At 37.0% G+C, this 27,369-nt stretch overlaps 2 protein-coding genes across 2 annotated transcripts; one reads left to right on the forward strand and one right to left on the reverse strand.

Annotated features, from left to right (window-relative positions):
* The first annotated feature begins 15,136 nt into the window (after positions 1 to 15,136).
* On the forward strand, positions 15,137 to 16,215 carry LOC145566266 (putative F-box protein At3g16210). The gene is made up of 2 exons (XM_081625736.1): positions 15,137 to 15,456; positions 15,717 to 16,215. The coding sequence occupies exons 1-2, from the start codon at positions 15,137 to 15,139 to the stop codon at positions 16,213 to 16,215; spliced, it is 819 nt and encodes a 272-aa protein (XP_081481862.1).
* A 499-nt stretch (positions 16,216 to 16,714) lies between these two features.
* Positions 16,715 to 26,560, reverse strand: LOC145567377 (serine protease SPPA, chloroplastic-like). The gene is made up of 13 exons (XM_081626640.1): positions 26,090 to 26,560; positions 25,641 to 25,824; positions 24,828 to 24,965; positions 24,377 to 24,547; positions 24,168 to 24,271; positions 23,919 to 23,986; positions 21,742 to 21,908; positions 21,313 to 21,382; positions 20,270 to 20,424; positions 18,974 to 19,079; positions 18,327 to 18,414; positions 18,060 to 18,203; positions 16,715 to 17,254 (listed from the first exon to the last, which is right to left on the reverse strand). Exons 1-13 carry the CDS (start codon positions 26,558 to 26,560, stop codon positions 17,024 to 17,026), a joined length of 2,097 nt encoding a protein of 698 aa, XP_081482766.1. The 3' UTR covers positions 16,715 to 17,023.
* Positions 26,561 to 27,369: the final 809 nt, after the last annotated feature.

Here is a 27,369-nt window from a genome sequence, read left to right on the forward strand (position 1 = left end):
GGACGCAGGAATACCACCGTTATCTACTGGAAGAGTAGATGTGATAACGGGAGGACCGATTCACGGAGGAACGATTAGTGGGGCAAAGAAGCATTTAGCGGAGCACCGGCATCTGGTTTGTGCTTTGGATGTAGATAATCGTCCTCGGCCGGCATCAATACCACAAGTTGTGTTTACGGAAGAAGATGCACGAGGTGTAGTGTTCCCACATGACGATCCGTTAGTCTTGATAATCAAGATAAATGGTGCCGACATCAAAAGGGTGCTGGTAGATGGGGGCAGTTCAGCAAATGTTTTGTTTGTTCAAGCTTTTAATGAGATGAATATCGGGAGGCAATACCTGAAATCGGTGTCGTATCCAGTAATCGGGTTTAATGGATCAACTGTCAGGCCGGAGGGGAGCATTGTGTTGCCTGTAAGGATGGGTGATGGACCACAAGCAAGAGATGTGATGGCAGAGTTTCTGGTGGTGGATGTCAAGTCGGCGTATAACGCAATTATCGGCAGACCGATAATTCATGACATGCAGGCTGTTGTATCAACCTACCACTTGGCAATAGCCTATGTGTCAAACTTGGGAGCTGTGGAGAAGGTGTATGGAGGCCAGGTTATGTCAAAAGCCTGTTATGTCACAGCTTTAAAGAACCCCGTTGGTAGTGCCACAGTTCCATGCAACCCAACAAGGGAAGGTGAACCGACAGTGCAAGATTTGAAAATGAAAAACTTTGATGCAAGACCTGAAGAAACACCAAGGCCGTTGCCGGGCGGAGAAACCGTCCAAGTTGAATTGCAGCCAGGCGACCCCAGTAGAACAGTGAAAGTTGGGGCAGATATGGATGTGGAGACCAGATGTAACCTGATAAGTTTATTGCGCGAGAACGCCGACGTCTTTGCGTTCTCGGCCAGTGAGATGCCAGGCATACATCCTGAGGTAATGGAACATAAGCTGAATGTTGATAGAAAGTTTAGGCCGATAAGGCAGAAGAAGCGTAATTTCTCGACTGAGAAGATAGAAGCAATCCAGGCCGAGGTGAATAAGCTCTTAGCAGCAGGGTTTATAGAACCCTGTACATATCCCGAATGGTTGGCAAATGTAGTAATGGTGAGGAAGCCGACAGGGAAATGGCGAATGTGTGTGGATTTTACAGATTTGAATAAAGCTTGCCCTAAGGATTGCTACCCATTACCTCGGATAGATAGGCTGGTAGATTCGAACTCTGGTCATGCCATGCTTAGTTTTCTGGATGCATTCTCAGGATATCACCAGGTCAGCATGCATAAGGCCGACAGAAATAAAACGGCCTTTATAACGGATGTAGGTGTGTACTGTTATAAGGCAATGCCCTTTGGGCTGAAAAATGCAGGGGCAACCTATCAGAAGTTGGTGGATAAGATTTTTGAGAAACAGAAAGGGCGGAATGTTGAGGTGTATGTGGATGATACGATAGTAAAGAGTAAGAACAAAGAAGACCATATAGCCGATCTGAGGGAGACATTCGAAACCCTGAGAAAATATCAAATGAAGTTGAATCCAGAGAAGTGTGTTTTTGGGGTGAGATCAGGGAAGTTTTTAGGTTTTATGGTTAGTGAACGGGGGATAGATGCAAATCCCGATAAGGTGAATGCGGTGCTTCAAATGAAACAACCAAGAACCATCCGTGATATACAGAGGTTAACGGGCAGGATGGCAGGGCTAACAAGATTTATCAGCAAATCAGCTGATAAAGCACTCCCGTTTTTTATGGTGCTGAGAAAGAATAAGGCATTCGAGTGGGGAAAAGAACAAAGTGATGCCTTAGAAGTAGTGAGGAATCATCTTAAATCTCTTCCCACAATTGCCAGGCCTGAGAAGGGAGAAGTGTTACAATTATACATCTCAGCATCACCAAAAACAATAGCGGCCGTTTTGTTGGTAGAAAGGAAGAGACAACAACAGCCGATTTACTTTGTCAGCCATGTCTTGAATGCGGCAGAACGCAGATACCCAGTTATAGAGAAAATGGCTTTAGCTGTACTGGTAGCAGCCAGGAAGTTAAGACCTTACTTTGATGCACATCCGATAGAAGTACTCACCAATCATCCCCTAGAGAAGTCACTGCGAAAAATGGATACGTCTGGTAGACTACTGACATGGGCAGTAGAGTTATCGGAGTATGAAATAAGTTACAAGCCTAGGACGTCAATTAAGGCTCAAGCGTTATCAGATTTTATTGTTGAAACCACATACACGGATGAAGAAGAGGAGTTGGGAACATGGCAGGTATCAGTTGATGGATCAGCCGCAGCAACGGGGGCAGGGGCCGGAGTTGTGATAACGGCTCCAGATGGAAAAATATTTGAATACGCCATGAAATTTAAATTCAAGGCAACAAACAATGAGGCCGAGTATGAAGCTGCGGTAGCTGGAATGCAGCTGTCGATAGCGGCAGAGGCAAAACGGTTAGTTTTGACAACTGATTCCCAGCTGGTATCAAGCCAGTTTAGTGGGGAGTACGAAACTCGAGAGCCAGCAATGGTAAAGTATTTAGAGAAGATGAAGCAATTGGCAGCTCAGTTGCAATACTTTGAGATCAAACTGGTTCCGAGATTAAAAAATGCTCAAGCAGATGCACTGGCAAGATTGGCAAGTTCAAGCTTCAATGACTTGGAAAGAACGGTTATGGTTGAGATTTTAAAGCAGAGAAGCATAGATGAGATACCGGCGGATGTCAATTGTGTTGAAGTGGAGGATCATTGGTACGATAAAATACTGGCATACATCGTTCATGGTGTAGGGCCAACAGATAAAGGGGAGCTGAGAAGGTTACAGAAGGACAGTGTGTGGTTCGTTATGTACCAAGGGCAGTTATACAAAAGGGGGTTCTAACTGCCGTTGCAAAGGTGCATAGCGGATCTTGAATCCGCAAGATTAATAGAAGAATTGCATGAGGGAAGTTGTGGTAATCACCTTGGAGCAAGAGCTTTGTCCAGAGAGGCAATGAGAAGGGGATACTACTGGCCGACAATGATTGCAGATGCGACGGCTTATGTTAAAAAATGCGAAAAGTGTCAAAAGTTTGCTCCAATTATCAACTTGCCCCCAAATGATCTGACTCCGATGTTGAATCCAGTCCCCTTTGCCCAATGGGGAATGGATATAGTAGGCCCGTTCCCATCAGCCACAGGTGGAAGAAAATATCTGATAGTGGGAATTGATTACTTCACCAAGTGGATAGAGGCAGAACCAGTAGCGAAGATAACGGCATCGGAAGTGAAAAAGTTTATATGGAAAAGCATTTTCACGAGGTTCGGGCTGCCGATGGCGATGGTTTTTGATCATGGAACTCAATTTGACTGTAAGCCAGTCAAAGATCTCTTAATGATGTATAAGGTAAAATTTGCTTATGCAGCAGTATGCCACCCACAGTCTAACGGCCAAGCAGAAGCAGCAAATAAGCAGATAATAACGGCAATTAAGAAAAAGATCGAAGACGCAAAAGGTTTATGGGCAGATTTGATACCAGAAATATTATGGGCCAACAGGACAACAATGAGAGAAGCCACAGGTGAATCCCCTTATACTCTAGTTTTTGGAACGGAGGCAGTCATACCAGCAGAAGTCGGGTTGCCGACATTCCGAATTCAGCATTACTGTGCAGATCAAAATGATTTACTCCTACGGCAACAGTTAGATTTCTTGCCAGAGCTAAGAGAAAAAGCAGCAGTTAAGTCAGCTGTCTTTAAAGAAAGAATGTCACGGGCCTACAACAGAAAAGTATCATATAGGCCGTTAAGCAAAGGAGATCTAGTCTTACGAAGAACCGCAGCAACCGGTAAGGGAAATGAAGACGGGAAGCTGACTGCAAACTGGGAAGGGCCTTACCGAATAAGAGATGTCGTCATCCAAGGGTCATTTTATCTGGAAACCCCGGATGGGACACCTCTAAAAAATGTATGGAACTCCGCTGTATTGAAAAAATACTATGTGTAATGAACAAATCCTTATTTTTTGAAACTGATATCAAAAAAGATATCGGTAATGAATGAAGAGGTATTCAGACAATACGCATTGAAATAGGCATCCTCCATTTAACAGAACATCGTTAAGTGGGATGGACAGCTAAAAACCGCTTCCATGAAGATAACAGTTATACAACCTGATCAGTTGTATATGTTAACTCATGAGGTTGCTGGTTCAAAATATAAATACCGGCCAAATCAATTCGAGTATACGCCGACATGAGGCGTAGCTCAGAAAATGATCGCCGAGAGGGTACCTAACTGGCTAAAACAACACAGCAGTAGGTGACCAGTGTTATAATCTGAACCAGCAACAACCGTTCGCTTTCATGTTCGCAGCTCAGTGTGCATAGCTCTAGCGTGAACTATGTACACTGGGGGGCACAAGGAATGATATGGCGTTCAAATGCGTTGTGATATCCATAGTATGCTGATAAGTTCATATGCGTTGTGATATCCATAGTATGCTGATAAGTTTTTAAAATATGCTGGTAATTTTTATATGCAATTTCTCGAGCCAGGTTTTAGATCTGGTATCTTCGGAAGCTGGCGTCTTTAAAAGGTTTCTAACTGAAAGTTTTCGGATTTCAGACAAAGCATTAGGTAAGTAACTATTTTTTGCAATTTTTTATGCGTTGAAAACTAGCAAGGCGAGGCAACATGATTATCATAACCTTGTTTAAAAACAGGCAAACTAGAAAATGATAACTAAAGAGTAACACAGTTATGATAAAAGTATAGAATTTTGAAGGCAAACGGCAGACGGTAAAAATAAAAATAAGTTTACACAACAGATAAAATTAACAGCCGACAGGCATCACCACAAAAGAGGGGTATATGCCGATAAAACAGCACTGCCAAAACATGTTCATACATACAAAAACAATAAAAGAGTTACGGCTGGTAAGGCCCAATGATACAAGACCCACAAGAGGATGTCGGTGATAACTGCCCGCCCCTTTAAGATTGAGCATTCTCAGGCACTGGGGAATCCAAAATGCTGGGATTGCTGGGGCCGTCATCAACAGTTGGCGCCAGGTTATACAAGTCCTCATCAGAAAATTGCTGCGCCTCAAAGCCAGAAGGGATCTTGTAGGCTTCCTCACCGAAAGCCTTTTCAATTTTTGCCCAATCATCCTTCTTCCAACCGGCGGCGTGAGCAATACATCTCTGAGCAGCGGTCCAACCTCCATCAAAACGATCTTGGAGCTTGGAGCAGAACTCATCAGAGGCTAGATAACGGCCGACCGCTCTCCGACGGATACCAGGTTTGTCGGCTTCCATTTTTTGAACCTTTTCTTCAAGGCTCTTAATTTTAATCCTGGCATCCCGGAGATCTTTTTCAACTGAGGGAAGCCGCTCAACGACCTTGTTTTTCTCAGTGATCTAAGTCTTCAAACTTTGCACCTCTAGCTCGAGGTTGGCAACCCTCTCAGCCTTGACCTTCAGCTCCGACATCTCTTTGTCGTCTTTCTCTTTTATTTTCCTTAAGTCGTCCAAAGCTTTTTCAGCATTTTTGATGACTTCCTGCATAGCACTTTCACTGGCGGAGGCTTGATGATGCTTCTCCTGATAGTAACGATACATCTCAACCAGCTCTGTGCCAGACATGACGGCCTACAGAAATGTATATATAAGTAAAAATAGGGAAGCCGAGAACACTACATAAAAATATATATATAAAGAAATAAAGTAATAACATATATACGTACCTTCATCATGTTGTGCATGTGAATAGCAGCAAGGGGGGCAATTGGACCAGCAGGTCTGTCCATTGGCAGTGTCAAATTGCTCAACAACCGATAACCGAGATTCCCACCTTGCATTGGGTCATTGGTTATCATAGATTCGTTCCGGTCGACATCCATAGCAGGTTGCCAACGGTCGCCGGAATGGCCGGGAGGGACAGCAAACCCCTTCAGAACTTCATCTGGAAACCTTCCAGAAACACGTTCAATCCATTGATTGGACCGATAAGTCAAGGCTGGGATGCTAGAATCCGACCCAACCGTTGTAGGAGCAATTACGGTGGTTGCCTGAGGTAGACGGGGAGATTCAGCAGAAGTGAGATCTTCGACCTCAATACCCTGAATAACCTTCTTCACAACGGCCTCAGGGCTTTTAGCTTTGTTAGCAGTCGGGGTCTTTTCAGACACCGACTGGTCTTTCTTCTTCTCGGGCGCCGATTGCTCCCTTTTCTTTTCGGCTCGCCCTTCAGGTTGCCTGGGGCTGGAGATCACAATGCCGCCTCGCCGGTTGGCTAGAGGTGTTAGTTTTCTTTTCTTGGTATTTTCATCGGCCATGATCTCAGCTCTTCTCTTGGCACTAATGGCTGGAGCACGCCCGCAAACGGAAGCAAGAGTATCGTAGGGGTCGGAAGCTTTGGGGCAGCGCCTGATAACCCTTGTCCCGTCAGAAGATAGGCCGAGTTGTCTGTTATCCAACTTATCAATACCTGGTGAAAAGGAATGTAAATTCAATCAGTTAAATGCGAATATATATAAAAAAATAATAATAATAAAAGGGAAAGGAAGGTAGCACCAAACAAGTAAGCTACGCCGTTTTCATTATGAAAAAAGAAAATGAATAATTAGTGAATAAGAATAATAAAACCAAGAAGGATAAGCTATACCATGCTGGTCAGTCCAACAAAGACCGACACGAGAAAGCGGCGCGTTGCCCAGAATGTAACTCACATTCGGCACCCACACCGCAGGAATTAGACGAACCTTGCCGTCACCTTCATCATGTTCAGAGATGTCAAAGTAATTGACAGCCCTCTCTTCATGTTTCCCGAGATCTCTCTCGGGGATTGAATCAAAGTGGGGATGAGGCTTGAAAAAAGTTCTCCTCAAAGGAAAATCCTCTGGGACTGACATGAAGAAAAACTTATCCTTCCAACCTTTGCAGCTAGATAATTTAGGATGGACGGTATATTTATGAGGTAGGGTATATAAAGACCACCACCCATCTGATTGACCATCTCTCTTTAGGGTAATAAGCCGCCTGAATACATTAAGGGTTAGAGGGAAGTTCCGATATAGCATAACCCAAACTGTAGCGATAACGGCACGAATGGTTTGAGGGGTTAACTGGACCAGGCAAACGTTCCAAGCCTTTAAGATTTTAGCAACAAAGGGATGTAGAGGAAAGCGGAGGCCGAAATCCAAGTGCTTCATGTAAACAGCAACGGAACCAGCTGGACAATCCAACACTGAAGCTCCAGATGGAGGGAGAGACAACTCATACCCATCAGGTAAGTTAAAGAACTTTTTCGCACGACGACAATAGTCCTTTGTAATTGCCGTTTTCCTAAAAGCTTCACTTATCTTTTCCTTTGCTACTTTTCCGTCGCTGGCAAGAACCATAGGTTGTCGGAACTCAGCCCTATCAGTCTCAGAACTATACCCCTCGTCCAGATTCTCTTCCTGGATAACCTCAGCCGTTAAATCAACAATGTTATCCCTACTCTCATTATTTACACTGTCTTCCTGAGCGTCGTCATCTCTTAAAACTGAGTTGACGGCAGAATCATGAACAGGAGATGACGGACCTTCTTCAGGTGTCAAAGGGATATCATCCTCAAGTTCTTCTTCAGAAGAACTTACAACCTGACCTTGTCCAGGTCTTTTGCTAGATTCCGCTGCCTTGGCGGCCTCAGCTGCTTTGGCTGCTTTGGCGGCCTCAGCGGCTTCACGGGCGGCGGCTCGGGGTTGATAACTTGTACTCTTTACCCTTGGCATAGTGTTTATACCTATATTGCCAACGTTAGTGTCGTATTGATTAAAATATCGTCTCCCAGTAAAGCTGCGTAAGTGATAACGGACATTAACAGGCTCAACGTCAAGAATTTCAGTATCGGCAGGGATATCAGGGTTAGTAGGGTGAAGGGCACTTTCACGGTGGGCAATGGTCCTATGTATCATAAAAGCGCGTTTTTCTTCTTCAGAAGATAACGTCTCAAAAGGATAGTCAATATTATCAGAAAGGGAAGACGAATTACCCTGATTACTACCGGTTTCTTTGCCTAAAGATTGCCTAATTAAACGACGCCTAGCAGTACTAAGGTTAGGAAAATTCTCTTCAACACTATCTTCAGACATTTAATTGAATATAAGAAAATAAAAAAAAAGCATGAAAAATCAGGGATTAGGGTACAAAAATACCTTCGATGAAAATCGCGGATTTTACGCCTCTAACTGATAAAGAAACGACGAAGAAAGAGAAGATACGCCCGAGGAGACGGAATGCACAAACCGAACGCGAAGAAGATAAGAAAGGAAAGAACTTTGGTCGGTAACTTAAACTTTTTCGAGAAAAAAAAAACTAGGAAAAAATGCGAAGTAACGAGGAAATGGCGGAATTTTGATCTAAAGAGAAGAAACTGAAAGGCCAATTGAAGTGAAAGGCGGTTCAGAGATCTGACGGCTGTTAATTGACAAACTTTTTCAAAAAGCAGCGGCAGGATTTGTGACACGTGTAAAAATTTTCCCGCCCAAACAAACAAAAAAAAAGAGAGGAGAAGAAAAACGGTTACACTACCATAACGTCCACTTTGCACTGAGTAGACCTTGTATGTTATCAGCATACAAGGTCACTTGGGGAGGAAAACGGAGTTTTTCGCTCCCAGGTTTTTTATAATGAGTTGACCTTGTATGTTATCAGCATACAAGGTCACTTGGGGAGGAAAACGGAGTTTTTCGCTCCCAGGTTTTTAATAATAAGTTGACCTTGTATGTTATCAGCATACAAGGTCACTTGGGGAGGAAAACGGAGTTTTTCGCTCCCAAGTTTTTTATAATGAGTTGACCTTGTATGTTATCAGCATACAAGGTCACTTGGGGAGGAAAACGGAGTTTTTCGCTCCCAGGTTTTTAATAATAAGTTGACCTTGTATGTTATCAGCATACAAGGTCACTTGGGGAGGAAAACGGAGTTTTTCGCTCCCAGGTTTTTTTATAATGAGTTGATCTTGTATGTTATCAGCATACGAGGTCACTTGGGGAGGAAAACGGAGTTTTTCGCTCCCAGGTTTTTTATAATGAGTTGACCTTGTATGTTATCAGTATACAAGGTCACTTGGGGAGGAAAACGGAGTTTTTCGCTCCCAGGTTTTTTACATACAAGGTCACTTGGGGAGGAAAACGGAGTTTACAAAAGTTACCCTTTTGCGAATAATAATAACAAAGAGTACTGAAAGTAGCAAATTAAAATGACACTTCTTAGCAAAAGAACATAGAGCTTGAACATATATGAATGTGTAGAAACTAGTTTGCCTAGATACAGGCCAAGCGATTACAATGAATTTTGACAAACGACAACATTAGTAATGAAACTTTGTTAGTACACAGTACTTAACAGAGTGCAAGAAACGTTGTTGCAATAAAAATTCCAATTTAGGGAAGAGTCTGAAGAATGAGATGCGGAACCCAAAGTTTGTTTTGTTAGGTTCAGCATGCCTCCCATGATAAACTGAGCACGATGATGAATGATCATACGTCCTCACTTGGGGGGCTAATTGTATGGGATGATATCCGGGCATGACCGATATCTTGCGAAAGCACGTGACCAGATCACAAGAAGACGCCGATATGTTACAGAAAGAGGACATGTCGGCCTGCCGCAATTTAACACGTGGCAACAGAAACTCGACACTTGGCACGAAAGGTTGTGCATGGGTGAAAGCCACCTGTCAAGGTAGATTACTATAAATAAGTAGGTAAGACCTCATTAATGGGGACAATTAATGACTCTCTCTAATCTCTCTCTACTTTCTTTCTCTTACTTATCTTCTCTTCTCAAATACTTTCTGACTTTATCATCGGAGTGGTTATCCCCGGATCACCCCGGGGTTAGCTAACTTCTTCTCATTGTGTAGGTTCTCAGCTTGCCGATAGGGGTATCAGAATCTCAGGTCCGAGTTCCTGGAGGAGTTGGGATCAGACAGAAACAACAATTAAGGAATGATTTAATGTAGATTAGGAGGGTTCAATTAGATCCACAAAAATCTTATGAAAAAAAAAGAAAAGAAAATTGGAATAATATACACTGGAATAAATTTTTTGTGTAAACTACCTACACGACCAATTGGCTTGAATAGCAAAACAGGTATATTGAAATTTGAAATGGCTGAAAGGTGTAATTGACAATGTTTACGGTTCTAAACAAGATGTCATTTGTTTCGATATTCATTGTCTATTGATACTACTTCCTATGGTGGAGCACAATGTCAAATGACTTGCGAAAATGCTAAATGCTAGGTTTTGGACTTTGTCACTTTGAATAGGGCCATGGTAATAATTTTGAATGTCACAAAGCTAATTTTTTTCCCTCAAATCCACGAAAACCTTTAATCAACAAATAAAAACCTCAAATATGTATAAAACTGTTGTAAGACAATGATCTAATCTTCAAAATTTAATTTCTTTTAAATTATATATGTCAAACACATTATTGTAACCGTTTTATAACTCTATTGGGCAAATCAATGGAAATTGGACTAATACAAAACACGTTACAAATCATAATTTCAATTGTTAAATTAAAAGCCGAATTCACGACAATTAAATCCTAAACCCACCATTATCACATGAGTGTGCGTAAGCCCCAATTTTAACAACCAAACCATAAATTACTTTTTTCTCATAATCAATGCATTTCCCACAAACACATATATAGTATAAACACAAACTAATCAAACACATGCCCCCTAAGTACAAGCATTAAGTATCTCAATCAACTCTTCCTTGTTCATATCAAATCAGATCAATGCTATATTATAAATACTTGGTACCAAAGTTATTCATTTTGAATTCACAGAAATAAAAAATTTAGAGAGAGAAAATCTTGGAAAATGGGTACTCGAATGGCTGCGTTACAAGATAGCTTCGTTAATTACACACTCAATTTGATAAATCAGGTACTTATTACTCTAACTTTCTTAAAACAAACCCTTTCTCTCTCTAATTAAATCAATTAATCTCTCTTTCTCTCTCTAATTAACTTTCATAATCTCTGTTTTTTCTTGTTCTAAAAACAGGGGATTCTGAATTATGAGTTTAATAATCTACTTTTACTGCAAAATCATACAAACCCAGGATTTGTTGCTAACAAATTCAATGAATTCTGTCAATCTACTCAAGAACATCTCGATAACTTGGCTCAAATTCTGTTAGTTTTCTCTCTTTTTCGTATTAATCATTTTTAGTCTAATTAATTAATTTAATTGTTCGTTAATTAATTAACTAATTATCTTGTTTTGTTAATAATGTAGGGAACAAGAAAATGTAGACTTCTCGAATCTTGATCGAATTCTTCATGGGTTTAAGGACAGCAATTCTACGTAATTAATCTCTCTTTCTCATTTTTAATTAAAAAATGGGTTTTTAATTAATCAAGATTATGGTTGATATTCATAGTGTAATTGTTTGGTAACAAGAAATATTAATTTATTATACATTATGATCGATTTTTGTTAATGTTAACCTACACAATTCTTGAATTTAATAATTTTAGTCTTAAATACTCTGAATGTATACCATTGGTGAAAAATTCTACATTAGAGGTTATTTTGTACGTCAAGAGAGTTGTAACGATAGTGAGGTATAGTCGGGATTCAATTTCAGGTCTCATTATTTACGAAAAAGCTAACATTTTTTGTAATGCAGCATCGGTGCAGAACGTATTCTTAGTGAATGTGTTCAATTTCGAATTAATTCTCATGCGAAGGACAAAGAAGGGTATTGTTCTGCATTTTAATTACTTGGTATATTAATTAATTTTGATGAAATTAATTAAATTGTTGAATATACGATTTATTGTACGTATACAGTTGCTTAAGGTGCTTGGAACGAACGAGAATGTCATACAGCCAGTTGAAGTCCAATCTGGAAACCTTATTAGGGGTGAGTAGACCAAATTTTTCATAATCGATCACTATCATGTAATGTAATATGGTTAGACTCGAGGGGTCGGGACTATGTGACAACTAATGTTGGGTCTATGTGATAACATGACTACTATAGGTGAACTTACTTCTAATCTTGTGTTTGTAACGATTTTAAATTGTAGATGGAGAATCGAATTGTACAAGCTGGTGGGTCAATTCCTAAGCTACCAATCAATGAGGTTAAATGTATTTCCTTATATATAGTCATAATATTGGACTAATAATGTGTAAACAAATTCGCGATTTATTTAATAAAAAAGACTAATACGGAGTATATGTTTGATTAATGCTTGCAGAAAACGGGTACCAAAGTTGCTCAATATCAATTTGAATATGTTGATTACACTAGCACCTTGATGGATGAGGTATTAATTAATTACTCTAGTTCTTTCTTTCTCTAATTAAGATTTTTCTCTCTAATTAAGCTTCATAATCTTGTGTTATGTTTGTATGCAATGGAAAACAGCATATTCTGATAACGGAAATCAATCCAAAATATGAAGCTCATAATCTGAATGTTGCACTGAGAGATGTCACGAGACGACTCGATAATTTGGCTGAATTTGTGTAATGTTTCTCTCATTAATTTTATTATATAATTATCTCTTCTTTCAATACTAAATATTTCAGACTAATAACTTATTCTTCTGCTTTGAATTGATGCAGACAAGAACTAAATGACAATATGAATTTTGATTTTCATATTGACCCGGAAGTTGCAAGAACTATGAGGTTTATAAATACTACACTTGATAGTTCCAGGTGATTAAAAAGTCTTGCTCACTCTCTCTTTTGTTTTTTTAATTTGATAAAGTTGATTTTGTGTATTTGATCGTTAAATGTTTATTGTACCCAATTGACAATGTTTAAAGGATTATTAGTGAAGAACATGATCAAATTGCTAGATCAAGTTTATTATACAAAGGATTTGATTTCAAGTCTCGAGTGTCATTCCACATGTTATAGTTTGTCAAGTAGGTCGAGATTTACGGGCATAAAGGAAAACTTGTACACAAATTATACTATTTACTTAGGTTGTCAAATAATGGAAATATAGAATTAACAAATAAGTGATTAGTATAAACTAAAAATTGCTAATGATTAATTTTCTTCTTATTCTAATTTATTATATGACTAACATATATATTGTGGTTCAAATGATGCAGTGTTGGTGCAGTAGGCTGTATAACTGTACGTGGTGCATTAAAAAAAGTACGAGATTATTACAAGGAGAGGAATATGGAAAAGTATGCTTTATATGATTTTCTGCATATCAATATTAATTTGTATGTTATGTTATGTAATTCGTAGTATCAACAAATAAATTATGACGATTTGATGTACAATGTTGATCAAAAGTTATACAATTTATTATTTATAGGTGTTTAGAAAGCATGAATAAAGCAAAGAATGAATTCAACTTACTGAAGAGCAGATTGGAACCCATAATGGAGGTGAGCACAATTATTCATAATTTTCAAGTTTAGTTAAATTTGTATGTTGATTTTGTGATCAAGTCATAATTCGATAATTATTAAAATTGGTTGGGACAATGTAACAACTACGAGCTTAGTTAATGTGGTGTTTATTTTGTAGATGGAGAAAAAGATCGCAGATGCTGGTGGATCGATTCCTAAGCCTGTTGTGAAGGATACAAGAAGAATTGGAGCGTTGCATCCTAGTCATGTTTTTATCATCGGCGTTGATGTTTCGTGGAATGTTGGAGACTAAAAAGATTAGTTCATATGATTATTTGTAGTTTGTAGCTTTAATTTCGGTTACTAGGTTGTTTTTTGTTTTATTTTTGACAAATTCTAGCTTGTTACATGTATAGTCATTTGATACTTTGCTCTGTAACTAGATTTCGATCATAAAAATGTTGTTTACATATCCTTTTGGTAATGAAACAATTTGGATTTTGAATTAATCTATTTGTAAAAGGGAACCCGTGTTCAAAGATATGTAACTGGTTCTTTTTTTTTTTTTTTTTTTTTTTTGATTAGAAACTGGTTTATAATTGAACTAAGATTGTAATTTTTTTAGGTATGGTTGAAGGGTGACTAAGTTTAAGGAAAATAATGGTGATGATGAGAATGCTAATGCCATTTTTAATAGATGCTTTGCCTGCTTTTAAGCTTAGTATAAGTATAATTTTGATATAACATACTCCCTCCGTTTCAATATAATAGTCCAATATGGAATCAATCATATAAAATAAGAAAAAAAGAATATTTGTAATCTAACATTAAAGTAAAAAACAATTCATAAATAGTTTTGCAAAATATAATTTTTTTTGATTTTTTTAGAAAACCGTCAAACATAATTGCATAATTCAAGGGAATAATTTCTTTACTTAGAGTCATGTCATCAATTCACAATTAATTAATTTAACCAATCAGAATTTAATATGTATAAAATAGGAAAAAAAAAAAACTAAGTTAAAAGTGGAATACATTTAATATGAGTAGATCTTTTTAAAACGCCTAAAATATTATATGGGACTAACAAATTGAAACAGAGAGAGTAATAATTTTGATATAAGAGTATAAGTATGAGCTATATGGCAAGTTTTTTTTTCTTTGAAAGGCGAGCTATATGGCAAGTTAAATGTGTTGATTCCAACAAATAATGAAAATTTTGTAGTTATCCATTGAAATATATGTGATTGACCTAAAAAAATAATATTAAGTAAAAATAATTTCAGTTCGGTAAAAATAAGTTCAGTTCAGTAAAATTAATTGCAGTTCAGTAAAAATAATTTCAGTTCAGTAAAAATAAGTTCAGTTCAGTAAAATTCAGTTTTCTTAAAGAAGAATTATAATAGAAAATCAGTAAATTTCAGTTCAGCAAAAATAATTTCATTTCAGTAAAATTAATTTAAGTTCAGTAAAAATAATTTAAGTTCAACAAATATAATTTTGTTTCAGTAAAAATAATTTCAGTTTAGCAAAAATAAGGTGAAGAGAACGGGGCCTAAAAGTATAATTTTGATATAATATAGTAATCTTGATATAAGAGTATAACTCTAGACAAGAAACCTAATACTACTATAATTAGGGTTTCAGAACGTGTTAGTTAAACGTAAAGCTCTCTATATATTTTAATACACGGTATATTAACTATAGGTTATACACTTATACACAACACAAAACCCTTTGATTTAATTTATCACCATCAAATTCTTAATCAATGGCGGAAGAATTAGTGGATTTACCGATGGATTTGTGGACGGAGATCTTAGCAAGGCTGCCGGCGAAAAGCCTAATGAGATTCAGATGTGTTTGTAAAAGCTGGTGTTCATTGATTGATTCCTCCGATTTCATTGTTACGCATCTTCACATTTACAACAACAAACGCAAGTCTTTGATAGCCAAAAAGGGGACTGAATTTACCCTTTATAGTATCGACGCATTCAAGAAAATTGATGAAGTTTTCAACACTCAAAAGAATCATTGCAATTCATACAACACCTGTTGTGGACTGATTTTGTTACAAGAAACCAAAGATGAGTTCGTATTTTATAATCCTTGTATTCGAAAGTCGTTGGTAATTCCACCTTGTCCATTTATTTCGATGGGATATACCATATACTTTATTACCCCGGTTTCGCTTCGTCTACTAATGATCATAAGATAGTTGCTTTTGGGTATCGAAGGATTTCCGAGGTTTCGATTGCGGTTTATTAATTAAATGATCACCTTTGGAGGATCAAAGATAGGTTATTTGATGAAGCTCACATTCGAAGATATGGGTGTACTTATAATTCCAGGAGTGCTACCCACTGGTTAGGATTTGATCAGGATTATTCTAAACCACCCGAATCACGGATTCATCTTGAATCGTTCGATTATGATTCCGAGGAATTTAGCATTACGGATTTCCCTGATGCTCTTAAACAAAAAGATAGCCATAAATTTCTGTTCATCCTCGGTGAGTCAATTGCTGTTTTTAGTGCGTGTTCAATGCGAATCTGCATATGGGTTTTGGTCAAGGATGGCGGAGATAGATCATGGCGATTGTGGTATACCGGAGATTCAAATCTAGAGGCTTATCGGTTTCTTACAAGTAGTTTTTTTATGGAGATTTTCAATGCTGAGAAGAATACATTTTTGGTACTTAAAAAGGGTAAAATGTATTCATATAATTTTAGAAGTCATCAGATACAACCTTTGGAAAATTATACTGATCATAACAGTAAATCTTTTGAAGTTTATGTGGAGAGCTTAGTATTGCACAAACGAAGCCAAGGGAAGATTTGGACATCCTAACCGTGAGACTGATGAATGTAGAAAAGTACAATTATTATACATTAATTCCGGGTGTATATGAAAGGTGTCCGTGAATTTATTTATTTATTTTTTTTCCCTTTTCCTACGTACTCTGTCTCAGTTTTAATTTGTACTCGTACATGAATTACTTTTTGACTTTTTGTATAATACATTCAAGGATATACCCATTCAAAGAAAGATTATCTACCTACCAATATGTATAAACATTTTATTTTTAAAATACATAAATTAAAAATTATTACTATTACATAAATTTCAACTCTTGGAGAGTCGCATTTATAATTTAATGATAGTTTTAACTGTATGCTTATATAGGAATCAATGTAAATTTACTAGAATTGCAAATGTAAACCTTAAGAGAACAAAGAAGCTATTCATGTGAGATACAACGTAGATCCAATCATATGATTTAGATTGTCTTAGGGTGCTAATTTTTCCCATAACATACACATTCTCCATAAACAGATAGATACAAGAGTTCAGTATCACAGTATAGAAGTACAATATGATTAATAAACACAGCAGTACAAGTCACATGACAGTTGTGGTAAAAGAATGCAACACAATGAAAAATATCGTATTACCCTCTTGCTATAAAACAATACAAGCAAGTTCCAGTAAAAATTTCTATCACAAGTGCAATTTACAGAAGCTGTGGTGTATCTAACATTGGATTGCTATGGCAGGTAGCTTTACACTTTTTTTTTTTCTTCATATAAATGATTTCATGTAACACTTTTGTCTAAAGAAGAGATAGTTGATCCTAGAGCTCAGTCAGAATCGAGTTTTAATATGAGCCTAAATAGTCCTTCAGTATATTTATGATAGGATTTGCATTCGATGCTTCGCCCAGTTTCTCAAAGATGATCCCATCCATTCTTGCCTGGATTCCCTCCATAGATGTCAACTCCTCAAGTAGTACTTTTAGAGTTCTGTCCACCCCAACAATAGTACCCCCTATGCCACTCAAAATCTCCGGCAACGAAGGGGATGGTCTCGACACTTCAACCAGTGTCACCTGCATTATTACCAGCATAAACAATAAGATGGGCACAGAAAAAACAGTTCTTCCTATTTTGAATGGTGATTGTCTCACCCAACAACAAAAATAAAGAGTGTCATATCATGAAGAACTTTTAGAGACGGAGTAATTGGTATTTGGAAGCACATTATCATTTGGTAGCACTTAATTACAAAAATACTTGCTTCGTGCTTTAAAAAAGTATCCCTTTTTTTCTGTTGCTGTTTTGGGGGGAGGAGGAGGGGGTTGGGGAGGCTAAAGTCCCAAATTTAAACACTTATAAACAAGTTTCAAGCATTTGTTTTCCTTGAATTACGAAACTTGTACTACTTGTTTCAATAAGCAGGGTGGCTATGTGGTTGAGCTACAAATAGGACTGGTGGTCTGCCAAGCTTACAAGCCTTACTTCCCAAGAGTACGGCCACATGGCCACATCTTTGACAAAAATATCTTCCTCCCTAAAATTTGAGTGAAATTTAACTAGGGCACTAGCCATGGTCCATAAAGATGTGGTCTTTCAATAAATGCAGCGTTAATCGATAATACATAGGCATTATCCCAACAAGGCATCAATTCACAAGGCATCAATAAAGCATACCTGTCGCACAAGTGAGAATTTATGGTTTCACGGAGATGGCAATAACTAAGAGCTATGATAGAAATTTTAAATGCAAAAAGCAAGATTTAGCTAATTATAAAGTATAATACAGTAAACAAAAATACAGCACAAAAGAAAGAAAGGGGGAGTAAAGATAACACCAAACATTAGAGAAGTATGAGCCATAAAATAGAAAGGAAATACCGGTTGCTCTTGGGGAATGTTAGCCTTTTGCTTTGCTATGGCAACTGCACGGCCCATTCCACCTAAAGCATCAACAAGTCCTCGAGAAGCAGCATCATTTCCAGTCCAGACTCTTCCTTGTGCATTTTCTTCCATCTTATCTACCTATACATAAATGAAAAAAATCAATCAATAATCTGTATTGATAGTGTAAAATCCAAATAGCTCATGTTAAATTTAAAAAAAAAAAGAAAGAAAGATAGAAAAGGTTAGTAGTAGAAAAATTACAGGCATTGATCTTGAATAGGCTGCTTTATCTCGAAATTGTGTATAAGCATGCTGGGCAGACTTTGCAAAAAGCTCTGCTTCTTCTGGCCTATAACAAATTTACTTTTAGAATGAGCAACAAATCAAATTTGTTTCTAAGATTGTAGCTATCAGTGAAAGTTTGCTCTTTGATGCCAAATGAGCGAAGATCTAAAAATTAATTTACTTACCAAATAAATGACTAAAACTTCCAACATTTCATTAAAAAAAATCACTTTTGAGATCCCAACAATCACTTCAATTGCCAAGATTTTTTTTTTGTTTTGTTTTTTTTAAAATTTTTTACGAAATCTTGTCATTCATCAGATAATAGATCCCAAAGTACAAACATTTTTTTTTTTTTTTGGGGAATTATCTGCAAGCACTTATGTGACAGATTGCACCACGTTCTTCCATACAAAACATATATCTTGTATATGCTCATATCAAGCTGTAAATTAAAACCTGTCATTATTCTAGCAAGTACTTGTGTAGCATTGTCATCTGCTTGACCTACATTAAGAAGGATGTAGAGCACAAAGGACAAGCTAGTTCCTACTTCCTAGTGATCTGCAGACGTAGTTCATTTTAGGAAACCTTAACCAAGCATGCAAGACAAGAGCTTTCACCTGAAAGATCGCTGCTCTGCCGCAGTGAGCTCAGCAAACTTTCCCCTTGATATAATCTCCTTATTGAATCCAATCTTTTCATACAGCTTTCCCAAATTGAACTTCCCTATAGTAAAACAAAACTACATTATTAGGTGCATTTCGTGTTACAGCTAAGAACACATTTCTTCAACATGAACATTTGATTCTAGCATCTACCAACCATCACATTTCTTCAATCAATGCATAGGACTTTAGGTCAGAGTACAAACAAACATTCAAACGACGTTGAGTATCAACATGAACATTTGATTTGACCCATAAGATATGTTCACTGCTGTGAAACAACTATACAAATCAATACGCCTCTGGAAAAAACCCCAGCAATTTGTTGCAGTTAGTATTTTGATCAGGAGCAAATAGATACAGTTCAAAACCCATCCTTCACGCTTCAGCAACATCAGGAAATAGAGAAGTATAAGCATGAAGAACTTAATGCAAAACATAAATTTATCACTCACAAGCCTAGCCAATGAATTGCCAAATGGTTATTAATCATTATAGCCTTTTCAGCTTAAAAAATGCACAATATTAGATGATAGAAATGTTGCACAACTTATATTGGATCCATGACATTAAATCTCGGCTGCATTGTGAAGGACTTTGAGCTTGCCAAAACCGAAATATTAGGCTGCAATAGCTGCATTTCACCCGCATTGCCTGCGAAAATGGTTACGAGACCATTACCACGATCGCGACCACATCCGAGATTTAAAGCCATGATTGGATCTGGATTCTATATATTATTAGCAAAGGCAGAAGAAGAAATTAAAGAGTGAGACTTGGTATTATAAATTATCCCATCTTGGCATAGAATACTCTGGTTCAGACCCACGAGACCCACCTTTCCAAGAAGGTAAAGATTATGCCCTTTCTTTGCGAAGCAAGAAGAGGAAGGTCAATACCAGAAGAAAAGAAAGGTTAGATCAGCAGTACAATTATAAAATGTGATGGTCATCAACCTCTGAACTCCCAAAAATTTTGTACCAATTCTATGCAACTTACAATGTGTCATTTACTATTTAGGACTGTTCCACATACTATGTCAAGACACTAAGGAATTGCTTCCTCCTATTTCAGATATATCTCTAAGAAATCAGCTGCAACAAGTGCAGTTTTGAAGGGAGTAACTTGCGGTGGATCCCAAGCGCATAGAGGATTTACTTAAGCCTACTGAGTATTGCTATTGATGAGACAATTGATACAGGAATCAGTTACTGAAGCCTATTGATGGGACAAGTGATACAAAAATCTAACCTGTGACAACTCCAATTGAACCAGTCAAAGTAAGATTTTCTGCAACTATAGTCGCTGCTCCCATCGCCATGTAATATCCCCCACTAGCTGCAACATCACCCATAGATGCAATAACAGGTTTTTCGGCTGCCAAAAGTCTAATCTCCCGCCACATCCTGAACATATTTACAAGTGATTATGCAGTAATGCCATGTAAAACTGTGATCATATCAGTATTTATTATTTTCTGGGCCTTTTTTCACATGAAAATTCATTCATGATAGAGGTCATAATATTGTTAAAAGACTGCAGTGTCAAAGCAGTATGTCGCAGTTGTTACATCACACTTCACTACTATCTACTTATCTAGAAGACTAGAAATGAATTCACAAACCAAATCATCATCTTCGACGTCATAATTTTAATAGTTTTGGAATCTATTTTTTAGATTATACTTGAAACTTTACATATTGTCATTGTGAAACTCCGTCCATGAGTTCCATCTAAATAGAAACTTGCACATTTTTCAACTATTTAGATATTTTCATATTGTCATTCAATGAAAACAAATTCAACCCCTAACTCTATTTTTCAACATTATAAGGAACCATATAAAGCATGCCAATGTCTTCAATCTACCAACTTGATTTGTGTGTTGAAACAATAAATGTTGAATGTCATTTTCCCTTGTTCTCTACATGCAAAAAATAAACAAATAAAATAGCACGATGCCAACTTCCTAGGTGATATGCTAAGATATATTCATCACTTCATCTGGCATCACAGTACAATATGCAGCAAGAGATTTGTCCATGAGGCCAACTATGCATACATTAACTGGAAATTGCAGTAACCTAACCCTGGCTTCCTACGTTGCACAGACTTGGCATGTCCGACACGGGTACTTGCAGTGAAAAGAAGAGGCTGATTAACATAGCTGCCTTCTAGTGTGATACATATGGGTAATTAAGAATCCAAGATTAACAAAAAAAAAAAAAAAAAAAAAAAAAAAAAAAAAAAAAAAAAAAACAAATATACTGTATGTAAGAATAGGATACACTTACAGATCTGAAGCAAGAGCATCACCTCCAGGACTGTCAATTCGAATTATTGCAGCTTTGTATCTTTTGGATTCTGGACAGAAATTCCAACATTAATACAAACAAACAAACTGGTCAATCTTGAGAAAAAAAAATTAACAATTACTTCATAGAAATATAGAGGACATCAACACACTACTAATGATACAACTAATCTTAAAGACATGTTAGGCTATATTCAGTCCATCACTGGCACTGCTTCCTGGACATTAGCTAACTTATCAATAAGGGAAAAACTATACAAGGTATGACAGATTGATAGATGAAAGCTTAATTTTTATCTTCTGGAACGCTACCTATATCTGATTTATGAAACAATTACAAAAGTAAACCCATTGAAGAAAGTCAATAATGCCTGATGTAGACAAATCAGACAAAGAAAATAAGGCATACCTCTTACACTACGTATTTTCTCGATTAGCTGTTCTGCAACTATGCCTGATGTAGACGAACTTAAAGGGCCACGAACACGACTGATGCTTCCAGAGGCTCTAATGATTGCAATCCTCTCTTTTCCTCCAGATAATCCCAGGGTCCATTTTTTCACTCCAGAGTATCGCCTGTAAAAGGCAGGGTTGTCATAGACTTTATTCCAAATTTCCTACATATGACTTGAGAGAGATCACTGGAAAATGTAGAGGTCTAATCTCCCCATTTGCCTTTCACAATATTTGACTTTCTTAAGACAATAATAATTCATAAAAAGTAAAAACCACTTAAATTCCAGAAAAGCCATGCTTCATAGAGAACGAAGAATAACATTTGATATCCTTATAGCATACCAGCACCAAATTCACATAATCCTCTGGTACAGCCAATAAGCCAACAATAATTATAAGTAACACTGATAAATTGAGATAAGCAGAATAATTTTGGTGAAATGCCATTCAGTATGTTTGGATGCCCTTAAGTCTATTCTAACAGTTTAATTTCTGAATTAAACACCTAAATTTCATATAGAAATAGCAAAATATTGTACCAATTCTTTGTAGTAATTTCACAAATAAATGATGGTAAAGTGACAATAAAATCTTGGATTTGGCTGACTGAAATCCCTACATGTTTGATGTTGATGATAGATACAAGACTAATGAGTAATTTCATTTGCATATAAAACTGGGTACTGATGTCTTTTTATTGAAAACGCTAGTCTATGCCCATAACTCAGCTACCCTCAGAGAGGTATTATGCAATAGCTCAATAGTACTGCTCATAATATGAGTGATGCTTGGTTATGTGGTGGTGATTTTAATTGTATAATGTATGTTAATGAAAGAATTAGTTGCACTACTGTTACAGAACTCTTACACAATGAAGAAGGGATACAATTTCTTAAATGATCAATTCCTTCTCAACAATGGACTAAGACCCTGTTCTTTTGGATTGACTGAGTCTGAATGGAGGGACTAAACTAAAGTGTAATACTGAGAGGAAACTGGTTAAAATAAGATTTAACTGGAAAGCTGAAAAAATATTTTTTTATAAGAACATGGACCAAGTGGGTATGGAAGAGGTTAAGCATTCCAAAACATAAAATCACTTTCAGGTCGGTATGGCTTCAAAACTTCAAAGATTGAACACTAAGGTCAGCCTAGCAATTATAGCATCTGTGATGATCTTTGTCCTCTTTGTGGCGTATGTTTGGAGACTAAGGTACATCTGTTATACCAGTGGCAGTTTAGTTAAAGATACTTGCATCTTTTGCTTGAATTGACTCATAGGAACTGGAGGGGAAATAATCTATGCAAATTATAAATCTAAGTTAGCTGAAGCTTCAAAGGGACAATTTTTTAAGGAAATTTTATAATGCTATTATAGCAGCAAGTGTGTAATGTATTTGGAAGGTAAGAATTGGATCTGTGGGAGAATTGTGTACGAAGACCTAAGCAGGTAAACAGAGGCTTGATCAATATAAATAGCTTGAGATCAGATGTGCCTTTATGTTATCCTTCCTAGTAATCTAAGTAATTAACTAGGCAAGATAAACAGTGGCTTAATCAGGTAAATAGCTTGTGCTGATACTAGCTAGTGTTGTATTTGTTTAGATAGAGAAGGGAAGTCCATGTCATACCCCACCCCCCAACCCCCCCCCCCCCCCCCCCCCCCAAAAAAAAAAAAAAACCATATTTGGGTCTTTGGAAATTAATTAAACTCCACATAAAACTAGATTTAGCGCCTACCCATTACTCCTACAGTGGAAAGATAGAGATAAATTCTGAAATGAAAATCTAATCTAATGTTATCTAATTTCTTGGCTTTAGAATCAATTATGTACTATAGAAGTTATTAAATCATCGAGGATAATTTCCATGTATGAGAAATTGAGAACACTCCTTTTCTAAGTTTTTTAAGGAATCATTTTATTTTTAAAACCGTAACCATTCAAAATCATATTCTAGGACATAAAAAATGAGCCCAATTTCACCTACTTACAAGCTCGTAATCACTTCCATCCATGTCACAAGTAAAATCCACAGAGATATTTTGTATTAAGTGTGACACATATGTATATGTATGACATTTTTCTTCTTTATACAAAAATAAATACTACGTAATAAACAAATATATACCTGTAATCAACCATGGGGAGTTTCTTTTCCTTCTCAATCCCCAATCTTTCTTTCAACATCGAAACAACCTACATAAACATGACTAAGTGTGTCATTTGTGGTAATGAAAGCAAAAGATGATTGGCATGTAGCTGGAAATGAAGTGTTATGATGGATGATAAGCTATTATTATGAACTAGAAAAAGATTTGTTATTTCATGAACTCCAAAGTCTAAAGAAAAAGGTCTCTAATAAGCAGTGGTTTCATACCTCATCATCGTAATTAATATTTGTTATCCATCCCTCCTCTTTAAGCCTTTCAATTTTGTATACTCCTTCATTGATGAACTTCTCAACATCATCTTTGTTTTTTCCTGTACAGAAGTTCCAGTACAGAAACTGTAAAGCATTTTTTGTCATGTCAGCCCATGATTAAGATGGCTTTTATAATCAAGTGTAAGCAGACAATGGCAAATCACCTTTAGCAGCCGAAATTTTGTCAAGCCAATTTCCATAGATATTATCAAGCAATGTAGTCAACATCTCTCGATTTTCTTCAGATATAGATTTGCGTGTAAGCTGGTCTCCAGCACTTTTAAACTTCCCAATCCTCTCAACCTGTGGTTCAATACCTACTTTCTCAAAGATACCTGAATGCAGAGATTAAATTGTCAATGCTAAACAGTGCATGATTGCATGACAATAAATAATCCTAGCTATATTCATGGAAAAAAAAAAAATCCACAAAGAAGAGCCATAGGTACAAATTGATTGAAACAAGAACTGTAACAATATAATTTTCTTTAGCAAAAGGTTTATACTCAACATGCACACAATCATATATGAATTCTACTAGAGAAAGATGTTCCCAAGAGAGTATTAATTGCAAATCAAGAGCACAAAAAGTAAGCAATGCCAAACAAAACATACCTCCAAGAAATGATGCTTGAACAGCCAAACCATACAGCCGAAAATAAGCGCTTGGAGGTGCATATACCTCTTCACAGGCAGAAGCTAGATAATACTCTTTCTCTCCACATGTTGGAAGATACCCCACGACAAACTTTCCTGCAAAAGCAACAATCACATAAATGTGGAAGGTCTTTAAAGGTAAGAGGATGAAGATCAGCACAAAGTTAGCACGAGATCCATGGCAGGTCTTTCTTTACAGGCTGCAGTCACATAAATGTGGAAGGTCTTTAAAGGTAAAAGAATGAAGATCAGCACAAAGTTGGCACGAGATCCATGGAAGGTCTTTACAGGCTCCAGTCACATAAGTGTGGAAAGTCTTTAAAGGTCTTTACAGTCTGCAGTTAGCACAAAGTTAGCACGAGATCCATGGAAGGTCTTTACAGGCTGCAGTGCCGCTGCTAGCCATCCTAGGCTCTAGGAGCAACCAAACAAGTCCTTTAATCGTTCAACCAGCTTCATCCTCTTTATTATATACGGATGTGACATTCACATTCCATTTTCGTGGAATTGGTACTTAAGCCAAATAAATACCAGTCATTCCTTAACTTTCATAGAACAAGTCCTTTTATAATTCGCAAAGTAATAAACTAAGGCCAAATTTCTCTTATCTTTCTAAACTTTATCAAGAAACACCTAGCAAGCTCAAGTGGACACCTAATGCATTGTGCTAATTGCTATCCATTGTTAGTTGTAATAAACAATCAGCATCGAAAAACAAAGAATTATAGTATTATACACACAAACACAAAGAACGTGACCCAATATGCTCACCTGACTTCCGGAAATCCAAAATATGCCTCCGAATTTCCTCAACTTTACCCCATCCACAATTCAAAGATTCAATATGAAGATAAACCCCAGAAATCCTAGGATCATAAGCTGCCTTTATAAAATTCTCACATATTTGTGGCAGAGACAACCCTTGCGAAAACCGAGATTTCAGTTGATCAGAAATCTGAACTTCAAAAAACACACACAAATATCATTACAAGAATCTGAAAATCAACACATTAAGTAAGACTTTGCGCATTACATTTTTGTTTTAAACATATAATTGATCATGCAATAACTCGAGACATTGCTCGAGCCCAAAAACTAGTTAAGCATTTAATAATCATTAAACAACACTATATGATTGCGTGATTTTGTCATTCATTCCGAAATTAAAATAAAGGAAATCTGGAGAAAATAATAAATAATTAAAAGATGGGGAAATAAACCTGGCCACGCAATTTGATGGTGAAAACACTGCCCTTCTTAACCCGTTGCCAAGGAAAAGCAATGAGCATACGACATTTAACAACAAAACTCTTCCAAGCGCCAAATTCTTTGAATTCAAATTCACCACTAGGAAAAACTTCCTCAGAGTTAGGAGCGCCATTAACAGAATCTTCATCAAGCTTTTCTTCAACCTTAACCTTTGAATCAGAATCGGAATCGAAAGCGTTAGTGGAGAAATTGAAATTGCGGCGACGAAGAATCGGAGCGAGGTGAAAGCAGAAGGAGAGAGAGGTGTTGGAGGAGAGAGAAAAGGAGGAAGAAGGAGGAGGAGGAGAGAGAAAGTGGGAGGGAGAGAAGATGATGGGGGAAGAGAGAGGAAGTGGAGGTGGAGGAGAGAGAGTGGAGAGAAGGTGGAAGCTATGGCGGTGGATTGAGTGGAAGCGAGGAGATGAATGAAGGAGTTTCGCCATTGTTGTAGCAGAGCAGAGCTTGTGAAGTGAAGTGAGGTGTTTGATTTCTGGTATTGGAAGTTTGGTATTTGAATGAGTGGGGAGGATGAAAGAGGATGATGAGTTCAGGAAGGTTACATATTCCTCCACGTCGACACTCTTACATCAAGGAAATTAAAACTTCGGTTTTTTTTTTTTTTTTTTTTAAGGTAAAATGAAAGATTCTACTACAACAGTATCTCTAATAAAGTCGGTCTAGCTTTGCAGATCAATAATTTTAATAGAGGGGAGATAAGGAATCCTTCTACTCCCAAGTAAATGCAGTTGTGCTCTCACACTCGTTACTAGTTAACACTGTATATAAATAATTAAACATACTTCATATACTACTTATATTAAAAATTCTATCACCTGACCTGATTCGATCCGACTAGGTTTTAAAGTAACCGATTCAGATTTCGACCTTTACAATTTCTTACAGTATATATCAAAGTAGGATTACTTTTGTTCACTTCAATTGAGTAACATGTGGAATATCATACTTATGTTAATGAATATTCCGTATTTGTATGATCTATATGAATACAGTGCGTCTTTTTTTTTCGGTATTAATTTGAAGTGTAGTATACACAAACTCCTTGCTTAGGAGTAGAGATCAATGACTTGTCACAATTGAAAAGAATGTAATTTTCTTAATGAAATTTAATTTTCTTGATGAAATTCATTTTATACCAATGCGTTGGGAAGGACTCTAAAATTGTTTTAACAAGTTAAAGCTGCATTAATCTAGGTAAAAGCTTAAAAGCACCTCATTTTCTTTCTTCTCTCTC

The sequence above is a fragment of the Chenopodium album genome, chromosome 11, assembly GCF_948465745.1.
Source record: "Chenopodium album chromosome 11, dcCheAlbu1.1, whole genome shotgun sequence".
NCBI classification, from domain to species: Eukaryota; Viridiplantae; Streptophyta; class Magnoliopsida; order Caryophyllales; family Amaranthaceae; genus Chenopodium; species Chenopodium album.